We start from the raw sequence: 16,745 nt of genomic DNA, 5'->3' as shown, positions 1-16,745 counted from the left end.
CGATCGAGTAAGTTTGTTAAATATAAAAACTAGAGATTTAGACTAAAAAAATTTTAATTTAACAAAAATAAAATTAGTTTTTAAGGGGCTTCATGTGACTCTTTTCAGAAAATTTTCACTTTTTTATTAATTTATTTTTTGATGACCATTGGATTCGTTAATGCCTGTTTGATTGAATTTCTATGCGTTTGTATAGTTGTATCATGACACTACGTAGAAAAAAGACTAACTTAAAAAAAATCAGAACCTGTGGTCAAAATATTTTGTGATACTTGCACAGCAAATGGCTATCCTAGTTAATTCTCTAGATTTAGTTGCAAAGAAGAATAACCAGACCATTACTACATCGATTCTTGGAAAATTCCAAGCAGTAACTTGTAAAGAAGCAATTGGTGAAATTGCTTTATTTATTTTATGAATGGAATTTAAGTAGACGGATAATCCGCTGCAATTAAGTCTACGCAGTAACGGCTGCAATTAATCAACTGCTTTGAAATTACTTAAATTTTGATTAAATTTTTTTATGCTGTAAAAGCAAGCTTGAAGGAAAAAAGTACCAATTTTATTTGAACAGAAACGGGTACTATATCTTTTATGGTTGCGCTCATGATTGTTGCGTTTATTTTCAAAAGCCTCAATTAATTGTTCCGTTAAAAAAATTGCAGAAAATAATTTTTTTTGTAGATACAGTGCTGATTTAGATTAACCGGACAAAACGCGTTAAACTTGAAATTTAAAACCCATTTTTCTCAAATTGGGTTGAGTTTAGGTGAAAACTTATGAAGACAAAACTTGCTTAAAATTTTAGCAGAATTAAAATTGTTTTGCGAAATTCGCGTCCGAAATTTTACCCCAAAAATGGGTCATTTTGGCTTTTTTTAGTTAATCAAAAATTACGCCGAAAATTCCCAGTCGATCGCAGACATAATTATAACATAGTGAGCCCCTTACGTAGCCCAACAAACTTTAAGAAGGGTATTTTCTGCTGCAAAAAAAATTGCAAACTGTTTAAAAATTGTTTTTAAATAAGAAGTTGGTATTTTATCTAGTAAAAATGACCTTTTTTGCCTATCAAACAAAAATAAATTATCTATACAATATTGTGGAGAAAATACCCTTCTTAAAGTTTGTTGGGCTACGTAAGGGCTCACTTTGGTATAATTATGTCTGTGATCGACTGGAAATTTTTGGCGTAATTTTTGATTAACTAAGAAAAGCCAAAATGACCCATTTTTGGGGTAACATTTCGGACGCGAACTTTGTCTTCATAAGATTTCATCTAAACTCAACTCAATTTGAGAAAAACGGGTTTTAAATTTCAAGTTTACCGCGTTTTGTCCGGTTAATTTAAATCAGCACTGTATAGCTGGGTCCTGCAAACTGAAAAATTCAAAAAACTGTAAATGCATCACATGGACAATAAACAGACAAAAAAACAAGATCCCTGCTTTGATTAGTTTTTTTAAAAAATTAGTTCAATTCAATCAACGTTATTTTAGATCTGAAACAATTCTCATCGCTATTTTAGATGCAAAATATATCACTCACTGTTTACTTTCTGCGTGTGTGTGAGCATCTGAGTGTTAGTGTATGCCTGCATGTGAAAAACTAAGGAAGATTAAACATCAATTGTTACAGGAAATCATTTTTTTTTCAAATTTTGATCAAACATTGGGGAGTCGAAACTGGTTTTTCATCTATTATTTCCAAACTTGTTATCAAAACAAAAATTGCATAACTTTTTTGAGCTGAATATTTATATAAAACTGAGACATGAGAAAAAAGAACAAAAATCTTACTAATGATTTTAGTTAAAAAAACGTTTGAGAAAGAGATAGAACAGTTTTCCGCAAAACAAAAGAATTTTTTATAGTAAAAACTATCGTGAAGGTTTCGTTCAACCAATGCTAGAATAGAGAACTAGAATTACGAGTGTTTCATTTTATTTTGTTACAGATTAATTGATTGAAACTGGGCATCAAATGATGTGAAAAAACACCACGTTTTTTTGCACTTTGCGTGAACTTGAAATGATTGGGAAATTTTCTTGTTGTTCTTGCCTGCTCTGAGCCAAAAAATTGTTTTGAAAAAATTGTTTCGGCCAGTTCTTTTTGGTTTAGATTTTGCTGACAGTTTCCCGATAAAAGTTAACCGAAAAATAAGATTACCACTATTTTTCGAATTCTAAACAGAAGTCAAAACTTTCCAAAAAATTGCCTAAAAATGCTTTTTTTGACCTGTTTTTTTTCAAAATTTTGCCTACAGCGCAAAAAAAACATGGCCAAAATGGGGTCTTTACAGTGATTTAGGAGAGCTCAGAAAATCAATTTGGTCGACCTAAAAATGGTCGACAAAATTTTTGAAATTTTTTGAAAATCTGCCCCCTCGAGAAAATTCTAGATCGGCCCCTGGTAGAACCAATATATTTTCGATGATTTGTGCTCCCTCACCTTCTAGGTTGAAAAGAGGTTTTGAAAACATTAATTACAGCCAATAAACAAGATGTGGTCAATTTTTTATTGTAAATTTTGGCAATCTTTGCCCTTCAAAACGTTTTCGATATTTAAAATAAAGTTTTTGTATAAAATTTAAAGATATGTTACACAAAATTAAGGGTTACAATGTTTTTTTGATTATAACATCAGAGATATTTTGGACAAAATTAAGCGTTTCAAGGTGTTTTTAAACATGTTGGGTTAGTGCTTGATTCAGAATCCGAATGCTCAAGTTTTTGCATAAGCGATTTGATCTCAATTTTGCATAAAACAAAACATTTCATGTACTATTTTTAATTTATTTTTATCGTTGACATGGTGAGAGATTGAATAGCAAAAAAAAGTTTTTAAAAAAATCAACAAAGTTGAAATAAAACGTGGAATTTTCTCTTATATCAAAAAATTCGATGAACGATTTAACAGTTTTGATCACTGTTGGTCTTACCACGTGTTTATTGACCAAAACTTATAGCTGAAAAACTTTGGAAAAAAGGCGCTGCAGAAAACAACATTTGAGCCCAGCATTTTTCATAAAATCTCAATTTGTTACCTGGTTTTTGGAGGTTGTTCAAAGTTCTAAATCATCTGAAGAGAGATAGAACTTACCACTTTAGAGATAAAGCGTGAGATAACTAAATTGCAAAACTAATGATAATCAAATTTTTTAGCTATTTAAATTTTTTTTAGCTGACAAAAATTTGTTTTTTATTTTTTTTTCGTAGATTTATGTTGCGATTTTATCTAAAAATCGGTTTAAGACTCAATCTAACAATTCTTCTTCTACTGGCTGAAAGCAAATTATTTTAAATACACCCACGTTCCTTGAAAGCTAGGCAACAATTAAACTAAAACCTTTCCATTTAAATTTTGATTAACAAGGAAAACGAGCCCACCCACACTCAAAAACCCTGTCAATTTATGTTTACTGCTTCAAGCGTGGGCTCTGTTCTAGATCCATTTTAAACAACTTCTTCTCTCTCTTCAGCTTAAATGAGTGTATAATGGATTATGCATTAATACATTATTAAAAAAACAACTAAACATTAAAATATAGTGAAGTAGATTGCACGGTTGAAGTTCTGGTATCGCTATCAGGATAATTTCCTAGCAATCATCTCATTCTTTCACGTTCTGATTTGACTACTTTTATTCATTGAATTGGAATTTTCTCTTCCTTGCAAAAACTTAAAGTTTTTTGTTTTTGAAAGTTTTTGTTTTTGAAACATTTAAAAAAAGAACTTTTTGTTTTTGAAATTTTTTTGTTTTTGAAGAATTTAAAAACTATAAATATAAGTATTTCTCGAAATTTGATCGATGTTTTTTTAATTATAGTTTTGTGTCTTCTCATTAAAAAGCATTTGAGGTTTCGTTCCAATACTAGCAGTAAACTAGTTCCAACACTATCCGTAAATAGTAGTAGTTAGCGACCCTTATAACCACGGTAGCTTTTAAGCTGTTAACAGATCGAAACTGTGTTTCAAAACACTAGACTTATAAGTTTTTAAGCTAATTAAAAATTAAACTTGTTCGAAACATTAATTGCCGCGATACCCGATATCCTTTTACAGAATATAAATTAAGTTCTTATTGAAATGTTTTGGTTATAATAATTTTTTTATATATTTTAAAAAATAATAATATAGCTTTTTATAAAATTAACCAATGATGTATAATATTTCAACTGCTCTTATTTCATCTAAGCTTCACTGAAGCAAGTTTTCAAAAATACACCAAAATTGTCCATTTTGTGAAGTTTAAACCAGCTTTTTTTTATTGAAATGAAAGTATTGTCATGGCAATTAATTTGAGCAGCAGGCCCAGTTTTTTTGAAACAAATTTATGAAAAAAACATTAAGTGTTTTTTTAGTTCATATTTGAACAAAATTATTATATTTGGTGATAAAATAGGCCAGAAGAAAACTTTTTTTTAACTTTTACTGAATTTAGGTCTGGATGGAAAAAAATTGCGAGCCATTTTTTCAGCACTGATAATTTATTAGATCTTTGGGGAATCCAATCAATATTGATAGAGCATTAATAAGAAATGGCACTTTTTCATCTGAGAATTTTTAATTAACGAAAAACTGGCGGAAAAAAACTCATTCTATGCTATGTTTACCCAATTTGTAGGTTGATGGAAAAAAACTCTAAATCTAATCGAAGAATTATTTTATCATCACAATTTCAATACGCTACAATTCAAACAATTTTTTAAAGTTAGGGCTGAGCGATTGAAATTAGATACTTCGCGGAACTCGTTGCTTAAAAAATCAAATCTTATCAGTTTTTTGTCAAGTTCGAAATTGAAGCCTGTAAAATTTTGATTACACTACGAGATTCTTTTTAAAATTTTGCCCAAAAAATTAAATGAAAACATCAATTTAAAGAAAGTGTGATTGTGTTATTTGCGCAAAAACAACTTTTTGGCAATGTGTTTAATTCTACAACGGGACTTTAAAAAATTGATAAAAAACTTTTAGCTCTTCCATGGCTATAACTACTTTTTAAAATACATTAATGATGAGGATTTTTAATGGAGATAGATGTTTCTAGTCGTTAAAAAATGCCTATGATTACAGTATTCGGATTTCAAATTTTCAAACTTTTAAATTAAAATAAAAAGTTGAAAAACCAGAGCAAGGTTTGTTGAGAGTAGTCAACGCATTTTGCTGAGTTTTGCTAGATTGTTCAACGTATTAAAACATTTTTCTCAGATTATTTTTAGTGACAAAAAAGACTTGATTGTTTTGATGAAAATAATTTTGTCTCAGAGAAAGTTGCACAATATCTCTCAAGTCTGCCACCTTCGATTTGCATAAAATTCGCCTTCACCAATTTTTTGAAATCTGTGTCATTTTTTTAATGATCTGAAAACTTTCTACTAGCTCTACTGGTAAACCAATCGTTACATAAAAGCTTAATAATTGTTTATAAAATCAGTTTTTTTGGCGTGATTAAAAACCAGCGAGACAAAAATGAATGATCAATATTTCAGTCAAATGAGTCATGGCTCAGAGAAGTCCACGGGCCTTGCAATGTTGCTTGCAGTTTTAGAGAAAATTTTCTCGGAATAATTTCAGTGACAATGAAAGTCTAGTTAAATTTGCTGAAAAAAGTTTTGTATAGAAAGTTGGGCAATAACACATTTGAGGCACCCTGAGTCTTCGAAAAAATCGCCTTGCACCGAATTTTTTTGAACCTTTTTTGAGTTTTCTCAATGAGCTTAAAACTTCTACTAGCTCTACGAGTGAACTAATCTTTACATGAAATCTTAGTATTTCTCCTTATAATCCATTTTTTTACCGTGGTTAAATACAAGCGAGACGAAACTGAATTATCAACTTTTCTTTTAATTGATATTTCATTGAAAATGTTTTTGAGCCAGACAAAAATTTCAAGATGTCATATAATAGATTTTTTAATTTCGTGGAAATTGTCCTTAGAATAATTTCAGTGACGAAAAAGGCTAATTTGTTTGCTGAAGCTAATTTCTTATAGAAAAATGGACAAAAATTCATTTTTGTTACTTTGATTCTTCGGAAATTTCAACTTTCATCACGTTTTTTGATATATGTCCCAAGTTTTTTTTAATGATTAGAAAAATTTTACTAGCTCTATCGGTAAACCAACCTCCACATAAAATCTTAGTTTTTCTTCCTAAAATCAAATGGAATTGTCGTGATTAGATACAAGCGAGGTAGAAACGATTGATCAATGCTTCATTAAAATGATTTTTTAATATTCATTTGAATCAACAAAAAATCATGATCAAAGACCAGTTGCGGATATCAGTGCACAGAAGTAGTTTCAACTTGATGGAGGATAATTATTCAAAGCTTTCAATGGTGTTTGGTGCAGTAAGAGACATATTTGATTTAATAAATCAAAGAAGCCTCTAAAAACAGGCTAGATAGAATTGTTATGGCCCTCTCTCAAGTGATAGTATAATTAAAACAACTCCCAAATTATATTTTGTCGTGAATTAATACAAGCGGGACAAAAATGGATGATCAAAGTTCATTAAAACCATTTTTTAGTATTTTTTTAAATTAAAAAAATATCACAGATAGTGCACAGAAGTTCATAGAAGAGAATAATTTGATGCCTTGGGGTACAATCTTGCGGAACAAAAAGTTTTTTCGTATTTTACTTTCAATTCCCATGATTTCAAAATTTGTGTTGCAGTTAAGCAGTAAAGTTTTTGAATGGTTTGAAAAATTTTTGCTAGCTCTATGGGTGAGCCATTCTTTATCTAAAATTTCAATATTTCTTCTGAAAATCAATTTGTTTTGAGTGGTTAAAACGAATGATAAATATTTCAAGATTTTTTCTTTAGCATTCATTGGAATCAACTCAAAAGTTCATGATCAAAAAATAGTTGCCGATATCAGTTCACAGAAGTATGCCAATTTGATGGAAAATATTTAATCGAGGCCTTTTAATACTAATTTGCGGGACAAAAAAATTGCTTTAAATTTTCTTTCTGTTCCCATGTGCACAATTTTGATGGTGACCGGTGCAATATTTGGTTTATGAAACAGCTTAGGTAAAAACAACTTGTCTGAAACAATTTTGGCGCTCTTTTAAGTGGTACTATAAACAACCTCAAAACTTTTTTCGTATTTTTATAATTAATAACCTTTCACAATCTTTATTTTTATAAACACCTGAAAACCAAGAATAATGATTATTCTGATTGTTCCATTTGTAGACGATTGTTTAGTTTTTGAAAAAAGCGAAAAAAAACATACGAGGAGTGATTTTTCTAATTAGACTAATTTCCTATAAAATAGTTTGGTAAGCCTCAAGATTGTGCGGCTGGCTTAATTTATATAAATTTCAAGACGCGCGTTATATGTCCGTGGTTATTTATTCTGCTCTCAAAAATTAGTCCCAGGTGGTCTTAACAATTCCTTCAGGCCTATTTTTAGCTCTTAACAATTGACTTCGGTAATCCATATTTTATAGTAAATCCAAACTTTGTCTGACGAAAGATATTCGAGACCAGTTAAGAGGCAGTCAGGACATTCAGAGTTTCGCCCTGATAATCGAGCAGTCTTGGGATTTAGTTTTCATGAAATATGCCCTGAAGGAGCTGTAAATGATCATTTTTAATCATAATCGGGTGTCAGATTAACGTGGTTTTATGCAAAACGCGTGAAATTCTGATTAGAGTTCACATAAAATTCTTTGAAAAACAAAGCGGTCTTATAATGTTTTAAGTAGTGCTTGAGATTTGCCGAGGTTTTAGAATGAAAACTTGGTTGTTTGAACAATAAGTAAATTGTTTTAGAGTTGAATAATTAGTTGCTTGAATCACTTTTATGCTTGGTTTCGAATAAATACTTGGTTTCGAATAAATACTTGAAATAGGAAGTTTATCCTGAATGAACGCGAGTTTAAGTTGAATAAAGATTATCTAGTAAACAGTATAGATATCAGAAGAGAATGATCACGCTCTGCGTGGTATTAAGTATAGTTTACAACAATGACCTCGGTTAGTATAATTAACATCAATCTGCAGTGAGACTCCATAAGAACAAGAAAATAACGAGATACCGAAGGTCGCCTCACGACAGTGCTGGCTTTTTCAACAAAATCAACTGACAAAAATCAAAGCATTTTTCGAAACTGCTTGTTAATCAATTCTCCTAAGAAAATTCTCATTATTCGCTGCGTGTGAACGAACACAAATATAATGGGTTTTGTTTGCCCGGATAATAAAAAGCATGTGCTAGAATATGGTAGCTCAAGAAAAATCAATTTGGGAGCAATAAAAAGCGCTAGGTTCTTAATTGATCCAATTTACGAAGAAAGTGACGGATAATTTTCACTGGGGATGAAGTTTTTTCAAACTAATTTCAAATTTTGAACAAGACTGCTCGTATCAGGGCGAAGCCCTGAATGTTCCGACTGCCTTTTAAGGTTTATGGAGCAGTAATAACATTTCACAATTCAATGAAATAAAATAAAAGAAATTTTTTTTTTCTAAAATGTGAAATTTTTTATGAAAATCATCCCCCCACACGCCATATAAAGCACAAAATGATAGATTTCGCTCTTTGTAACAAACCAATTATGGCAAATAAGCTTCTTTCAACCAATTTGGAACGATTTCAAAGACAGATTAAATCTCCGCTTACGCGTTAATAGCGCGATCTTTAAACCCCCATAACTTTAGAAAAAGTGATCAAAGCTGAAATATCTTATCAAATTTGATTTCAGGGCAACAATACCTTCCGAATAAATAAAAAAAATTCCGTCAAAAATGGCTAGTTAAAAAGTCGAGATTTGTCTGAAGAAAAAAAAACCCACCCGAGCACAAATATTCCGTTACTTTCGTATCGAAAATCGGAACAATAAGCAATTTGTGACAAAACTTTTTCAGATCATCTGAAAACTATTTCATGCGCAAACTTTTCGCGTAAAGCTTTGGGGGTTTTAAAAAAGCAATTTTGACCACTTTAGGATAGTTAAATTATGATATTCACTAGTTTTTTTTATAACGTGATCATCAATTTTTTGAGCAAAAATGAATCTAAGCTAAATTGAAGCAAACAAACTAATCCATATAAATTTCCAAAAATAATGCTTTCATATTGCTATACCAATGGGAGAACTCGGAAATTTGCTCTTTTATTGCGAATTCGATTTGTTTTTTGGTTTTTTAATTTTAACAAAATCCATTTTAACAAAATTGAATTAAGTCTAATAATTACTCTGTTTTCCTTGCTAACCTTAAATTTCTCTGCTAACTTTAGTTGGGAATTAACAAATATGACGTAGGGGTGTTTGCTATGAACGGAAGAAGATAATTCAAAACACTCAACTTAGATTACCCAGGGAAGGCTGTTAACTATCTAAAATCAATATTTCAGTTTCGTAATTTACCCGAAGTGCCAATTTTTTTTTTCAACTTTCAAACATGAAGCAAATTGAATAGCGTTAAGATTTTTGAACCTAGTGGAGTCAACGACCACTAGATTTGAACCACTAGAACTAAAAGTAATTGGCGGGAAAATCAAAAATGTAACAGTCTATTATCATAACACTATGTTTCTTCATACTAATCAAGCTGAAAAAAGAATTAGGTAACATTGGCGTTTCTGAATAAGCAAGCAGTTACAAAGTCATTTGATTTGACGAACCCGCTGCAAACAGAAGTTCAAAGTATCAACTACGTCAATCTCTTCAAAAATACAAATTGCTCTCTAGTTCCATTCGATGGCTGTAATTGAAATTGAGAGGTAAAAAGGAACCAATTCAAAGTTGAAGACACTTAAAGTTCTCATTAAACTGCGTAGAAACAAATTTTGATTTTTTTGTCTAATCACATTAGAAATCTTTGATTTTTTCGAATTAGTTCAAGTGATTGGTTCAACTTAAAAATGGCTCAAGTGATGTAATTAATGTTTTGTGCATTAGAAAAAAAATAGGTTAAAGATAAAAACACGCAGCAGAAGACGATAATTTAGAACACTCAACTTAGATTACTCAGGGAAGGCTGAATTAAAATTCATTTTTAAAACACTTATCCTCTCTATCTGCGTCATATCTTTTTTTATGCAAATCGTGACGCATCTTGGTCGTTATCTCATGATTGATTGTTTCAGCTCACAGCAACAAAGTTATCAAATTAAATTAAACCGGTCTTCTTGCTAACATACTGATATTATGTTAACAACTTACTAAGTTATGAGAAAATATGAATCATAATTCTTGCGATTATTTGTTTGTAGAGCCAGATGACATGGAAACTACAACTTTAGAGTAGCAAATGACTTTTAACGAACAACATTTTTGATAAAATTTTGACACAAGCTACAAACATTTTCAATGAGCAATCAGGATCAAAGTTTGAGAAATTTTGTTTCGACTGCGTAAAGTATCAACTACAACATAACTAGTTTTAGCGGTGTTCTTGCTGCAAAATTCTCGCAAACAACACAAACAGTTTGAATTTATGGGCTCAAATTACTTCTTTGGGAAGTTGAAGATCTTGATTTACTCTTTATCCAAAGGACAAACTTTTGAAAAAGTTAGTTTGCCCGGGTCATTAAACGGCTAAAAATTTATAAGTAATTTTGCGCTGATGCTCGAAGTAGGCCAACAAAAGAACAGTACCAGCAAAACTTTTGGAAAAATGACAGCTCCGATCCAAGCGCAGCATTATCATAATCAATGATGCCGTCTCTATATTTTGTCCAGTTTTTTGGTGTAATAGTTTAACTTTTAATGACTGTATTGTCTTAATAAATACAACCGTGTTTTGACACCGGAAATAAATCAAGCTCATCAGCCTCCAAGTGAATCAATTTGAGCACATAAAATTCAACTCTTGGTAATGTTTGCAGATGTTATCACTGCAAGAACACCTTCAAATTCAGTTATGACGCACAAGCTATTTTACATCTCATAGCTTTGCTGGTTCTAGCTCATACGAAAGGTTTCATCTAGCATGTGTCAAAGTTTCATCCATATATCTTCAATATTTGCAAAGAAAAATTCGAAACCACGAAAACAATTGTTCTATGGCTTGTTGAAATCCAAAAGCGCTAATTCTACGTCACGGATTTGTATGATTGAAAATATGGAGTATCAACTGTCTGGGAAAATAAAGCATGCAAAGCATGTGAGCTGGAAAGATATATAATTCAAAAGAGCACAATGCAATTGTATGTTGGATATAGTAGTAGTCCGTTCAAAATATTAGATTGTCTGTCTTTTCCTCAAAAACTTGTGGGCTTCTTTTTGTTCTGAAGAGATTCATTATAGATTGGTTTATTTTTATAGAATCGGCCCTAACAAAGTATCCCTTGCCATAAACTTTTTTAGACTAACTAAAGGGAATTGGGAACATTCTGGACTTTATTTTAAAATACGAGCTATTAAGTTTAATTACAATTTCTTTCTTTAAAAACTGCGATTTGCGATAACTATTTAAAATAGTTTTATTCAATACGTTTTTTTGCCAAATTGAGTTGGGCAATTGCTCATCTCCAGCGGAAATTAATATTGATTGATTCAGTCAGTATTTATGTCATAATTTTGATAGTTTTTTTATGTCAAATATTTCACGATTTTTTTGTTCCGACTTTCGATACGAAAGTAACGGAATATTTGTGCTCGGGGTGGGTTTTTTTTTCTTCAGACAAATTTCGACTTCTTAACTAGCCATTTTTGACGGAACTTTTTTATATCATTCGAAAGCTATTGTTGTCGTGAGCTCAAATTTGAAAAGATATTTTACCTGTGATCATTTTTCGTAAAGTTATGGGGGTTTAAAGATTGCCATTTTGGCCAATTTGGGATAATTAACTCGCGATATGTTTCGCGCTATTAACGCGTAAGCGGAGAGTTAATCCGTCTTAAAATCGTTCCAAATTGGTTGAAAGAAGCTTATTTGCCATAATTGATTTGTTACAAGGAGCGAAATCTATCCTTTTGTACTTTATATGGTGGGTGGGGGATGATTTTTATTTAAAAAAATTTCAAATTTAAAAAAAAAAATTTCATTTTGTTTTTATTACATTTATTTTTTTGATGTCATTACTACTCCGTAAAACCTTAAAAGGCAGTCGGAACATTCAGGGCTTCGCCCTGATACGAGCAGTCTTGTTTCACTTTACTTTTATTTCAGAACGAAACTTCGGCCGTAACTAGTTATTTTCCCGCCCCATCAGATAAACCAAATATCAGCATCTAACAAGCTTTAGTCTTTATTTTTTCAATCGTTGGATGAAAAATTTTATTCCAGATTGGCCAAAATTTTCGACTTAGAACGAAGTAAACATCGTAATATATTTCGACGCAAAGTTTTGCAAGTTTTATCCAATATAAGTGCTGGGCTGGAGAATCTTTATTTTGTCTTTTTGTCTATCTGCAAAAGGGAGAAAGAGAAGGTGATGATGTTATTTTTAACCCAACTTTCCCTGAGCAATGACATCTTTCGGAAAACAAAAAAGCTACTTGTATTTTTACAAAGAAAAAAAAACAATTGTTGTTTCAATTTGAGTATCGTACAAATTATTGAGCATTTGATAGATACACCACCAAATAATAGCATCTAATACGGGTGAGTTTTTCAAGAGTTGCATGTAAAATTTTGATTTAGATTGGCCGAAATTTTTGACTTAGAATCAAGTAAACATCCTCCTAAAGCAGTTCGGCGCAGAACTTTGCAAGTTTAATCCTAATTAAATGCTAGGGTAAAGGATTTTATTTTGTCTATCCGAAAAAGGGATGGAGAGGGGGATGATATTAACTTATTCCAAGTTTCCCGGAGCAAAGAAAACTTTTAGAATTAAAGGTACTTGTTACTTTTATTTTTTTACAAAAGAAAGAAAACAATTGTTGTTTCAATAAATATATCATAAAAACTATCAAGCATTTGGCAGATAAAACGATTTAGTCAAACAGAAAATTTTTCCGCAGAAAAAAAGCAAAATTATAATTCGTATATTTCAAGAAATGAAAAAAAATATCCAAAAACTTTTGAATAGCTATTATAAAGATTATTCGAGCATTAAAGCAAATTGTACTAAAAACAATTTATACATAAGGGCAAAACCCTAAAATTACAAATGCGCTTTAATTGATTTCCATTAATGTTAGGCATAGGTTTTGATATAGTTTTGATATAGGTATAGGCAGGGGCGGATTTAGGGGGGGGGCGGGGGGGGGGGGGGGGGGGGCGGACGCCTCCTCTCAGGGATTTGACCCCCTGCCGTCCCAAAAGGTCCCCCCTTTGATACGTTTTCATAAATCCATTTTTGGCCGACCGACCCTAAAATTTTTCTAAAGGCGCCTTAGGCGCCAATATATACTAACTTTGAGGGGGAGCGCGCGCCAAAAAAACGCGCGCGTCAAAATTTTTCAAAAAAGGCCCAAAAACGGCTTTTTTGACTGTTTTTTTTTCACAAATTTGCTTGCGACGCAAAAATTTAGCCAAAATAGGGGCAAAAAAGTGCTTTGGGAGAGCTCGAAAATTCAATTTGATCGACCTAAAAAAATTTTTTTTTGAAAATCAGCCCCCCCCCTCGAGAAAATCCTAGATCCGCCCCTGGGTATAGGTCATACCACCTAATGCATATACATTCTTCACTTTCTTTGAAAGCTGGAGCAAAATATTTTTTTTTCAAAATAAATCTATGGTTCAAAATTTATGACCAATGAATTCGGAGTTTTAAAAAAATTAGATTTCTATTGTACAATTTTTTTTGTTTTGTAAAAGTAGAATGATTGCGAGCAGTTGAAAATTAGAAACCATCTTTTCAGTCAGACTGGACTATTATCAAAAATAATTTCTCATGCTCACACTAAACAAGAACCTTTAGATATATGTGATAATGGGATAAAAAAATCGTTTTTTTTATGTTTGTAAATTATAGTTTAAAGCTTCAAATAAAAAAAACAAACTAAGTCAGAGATTGTTTAAGAGGAAAAAAATAACTTATTACATATCTTACAGTAGACAGAGAAAAATTTTTAATTGACTTATTTTTAAAAACTAACGCGATTGTTTGAAGATATTTCATGGACTGCAACTTTCGCCATGAAACTATTCAAGCGGCGTGCAAAACTATGTTAAGATATCTTATAAAATACTATCGTTTTCATATATTGATATTTTACCTTCCAAATTGAAAAGTCATCTCGTCGCTATCTTCTAAACTGTCTGTGGTTCTTCAAAAATTGTCTTTCTTCCGTCGGCTCGAGAGGTTTCGAATTCGTAACGGCTGTAAAAAGGAATTAGATAATTTTCTTTTTTTTTTCAGTTATAAATCACAAATATTAAGAGTACAAATGGATAAAAGCCAAGTTTTAAATGAACAAAACGACAAAAGGACACAATCTGAGCCTTTGTGTTTTGGTTGGGAAACTTTTTGCATAAAATGAAATAGTTTTTCTAATAACTTAAACTTCCTCTAACATTGACGTCAGATTTTGGGTGAACCGATTCAGAGAAATTGAATTTTAGCGTTAAGACTTACAAAAAAAAAAACTGAAGAATTTAGCTTCAGAAAACGTTTTGTTAGATTCAACTGAGATAAAATGTTTGAAGCATAACTAAATAATCGATTTGGAAAATCGTTTTAAAATTGTCTGTGTTTAAGTTATGAGTAGATTTCTCAGCACAGGCAAAAAAAATGAAAGCAATTTTTTTTCGGAAAAATTAAGGACTCAAATCAAACTAATGTCGATAAGCTGCCAATGAGAAGCTAAGACGGACTTTTTTGCGAGTTTTTTAAATGTCAATTTTGCAAAGTTGGAGCCAGAATAATTTTATCACAAATTAAAAACCACTTCGAAGTCTCATTTCGATTTGGTCTTGAATTCACAAAGAAAATCAAATGGGGAAAATAAATTAAACAAAATGGCCATTGTCTCTAGCTTGATGCATTTTTAATATCACGCCATTTTGTGAAAACGTCTTCTTGACTTTTCCAAAATTGCTTACCATTTTACAGAGAAGCCCAAAGCTCTCTAAGTACTTATTCAAGCCTCCTTGAGCAAACGACCCGTGCCATACATCCTAATTCAAATTTGATTTTGGATACGGGTTCTATTACATTTGTGATAATTTGTGTTGTTTTTGGCTTAATGGCGTGAAAATGACGCACATCTAAAATAAATTGCAATTTTACTGAGGGTATACACATTAAAAGGTCAACAGGAAATATAATATAGCTAACCGGATAACATAAGCTAGATTCAGTGATTCAGTTCGCGAATTTTGAGAACCAAATTAAATTACAGCAAAGAGAGCAAAAATACAAAAAACAGTTGGACTGGGAGGTTTGAAAAACATTGCGGTTCTTTTTTATAGGTCAATAAATTTGATTTCAAGGACCTTATTTTCTGCGCCGCATGCTTATTTTTAAGAAAACAGGCCAAACAAGTCGTTTTTAGAAATTTTAGAAATTAGGGACCCTTTGGAAAAATTTGGCAACCAGAATTGAGGAGGGGGGAAAAGGGGCTAGTCGCTTACCACGCCCTCTCCCTCGGCACTCAACTTAGAGGTAGCCTATAAAACGGGTAGTCTTATATGTGACCCTTAATATTTTCTAAAGACGCCTTGGGCGCCAAATATTACTATTTTTTGGGGGGTGGGGGGACCTGCCGAAAAAACCTAATTTTTTGGTCAAAATGTTCTAAAAAGTGCTTACAACGTCTTTTTTGGCCTTTTTTTTAAACTTGCCTACGGTGCAAAAAAATTGGAAACAGGGTCTTTTGACTGGTTTGGAAGCGCTCGGAAAACCAATTTATTCAACCTAAAAAAATGTTCTGAGGGGATTCCGAAAAAAGTTTTGGGGGTGGGGGTGCTATCGACTTCAAGTACACTATTTAAAACCGTGTGAACTAACTTTTGGTACAAAGCGCATATTTTTTAATACCTCTTTTTATAGGATAAAGTTTCATATTCGCGTAACGTTTCAACCACTCATAATTTTTTTCAGAAGTTTTTCAATCACTTTTAAATCTTTTAAGAAATTTTTCAACCATACTTACAATTTTTGAGAAATTTTCTAACCCATTTTACAATTCTTCAAAATTTTACATTTCTTCAGAAGATTTTCATTCGATTTATAATATTTCAGTTGTTTGTCAATCACCTTTACACTTTTCAGAAATTTTTCAATCACTACAGTTAAAGTAAAAAAGTTAATCATTCAATATGGAGTTCAGACCCCTTCAAACACAAAAATTTTCAACGTGCTGGGCTAACTTGCTTTTATTTTTCATGATTAACTGATGTCTTCATTTTTGCTTTAAAAATGATCTATTGGTTTTTTCCTTTGGTTGAAGTGATTTCGCGTCCGCAATCAAAAACAATGAAATTAGGCAATGCTATATTTGAAACCAATAAAAAAAGAAAAAAAATTGCTGTTACTGTAACTACCGGAAAACTTGTTTTATCTATTTTATTTTAATTGCCATTTATGAAAGTTTTAAAAATTTAAGAGGAATGCTTTAATGTAGGAAAATATAAAAATAGTCCGATCAATAGTGCCATTTGCAAAGCCTTTAGCTAATTTTTTATGTCCGGAAAAAAATTTGCTGGCCATAACAAAATGTGCTGTAATTATTCTAGAAACCCCTAAAAAAAGTTGCGGCAAAATTATCTCAATATATAAAAACCTATATTCTACTCATTTTTTTTTAATATTTAGACTTGAAGTAAATTTAGTTTGATTATCTTTGACATTGAGTAATTGCTGCAGTTTTGCATCAACTTTTTGCTTGAAT

At 31.4% G+C, this 16,745-nt stretch overlaps 1 protein-coding gene across 2 annotated transcripts in view; it reads right to left on the bottom strand.

Moving 5' to 3' along the window:
* Positions 1-14,271, bottom strand: part of LOC134854338 (adrenocorticotropic hormone receptor-like) — a 41,082-nt gene extending 26,811 nt beyond the window's left edge. Inside the window, exon 1 of one of the 2 annotated variants that reach the window (XM_063870557.1) lies at positions 14,130-14,271. In XM_063870557.1, coding sequence (XP_063726627.1) covers positions 14,130-14,149 — 20 coding nt within the window. In that variant the 5' untranslated portion in view covers positions 14,150-14,271. Of the gene's footprint in view, positions 1-9,232; positions 9,384-14,129 lie in introns of those variants that run through there. The other variant, XM_063870559.1, reaches the window with a different exon arrangement.
* Between the last annotated feature and the right edge of the window lie 2,474 nt (positions 14,272-16,745).

Source organism: Symsagittifera roscoffensis, chromosome 9 (assembly GCF_963678635.1).
Source record: "Symsagittifera roscoffensis chromosome 9, txSymRosc1.1, whole genome shotgun sequence".
NCBI classification, from domain to species: domain Eukaryota; kingdom Metazoa; phylum Xenacoelomorpha; order Acoela; family Convolutidae; genus Symsagittifera; species Symsagittifera roscoffensis.
Note: the sequence above shows the minus strand (reverse complement) of the source record. Positions and strands in the feature narration are given on the sequence as shown.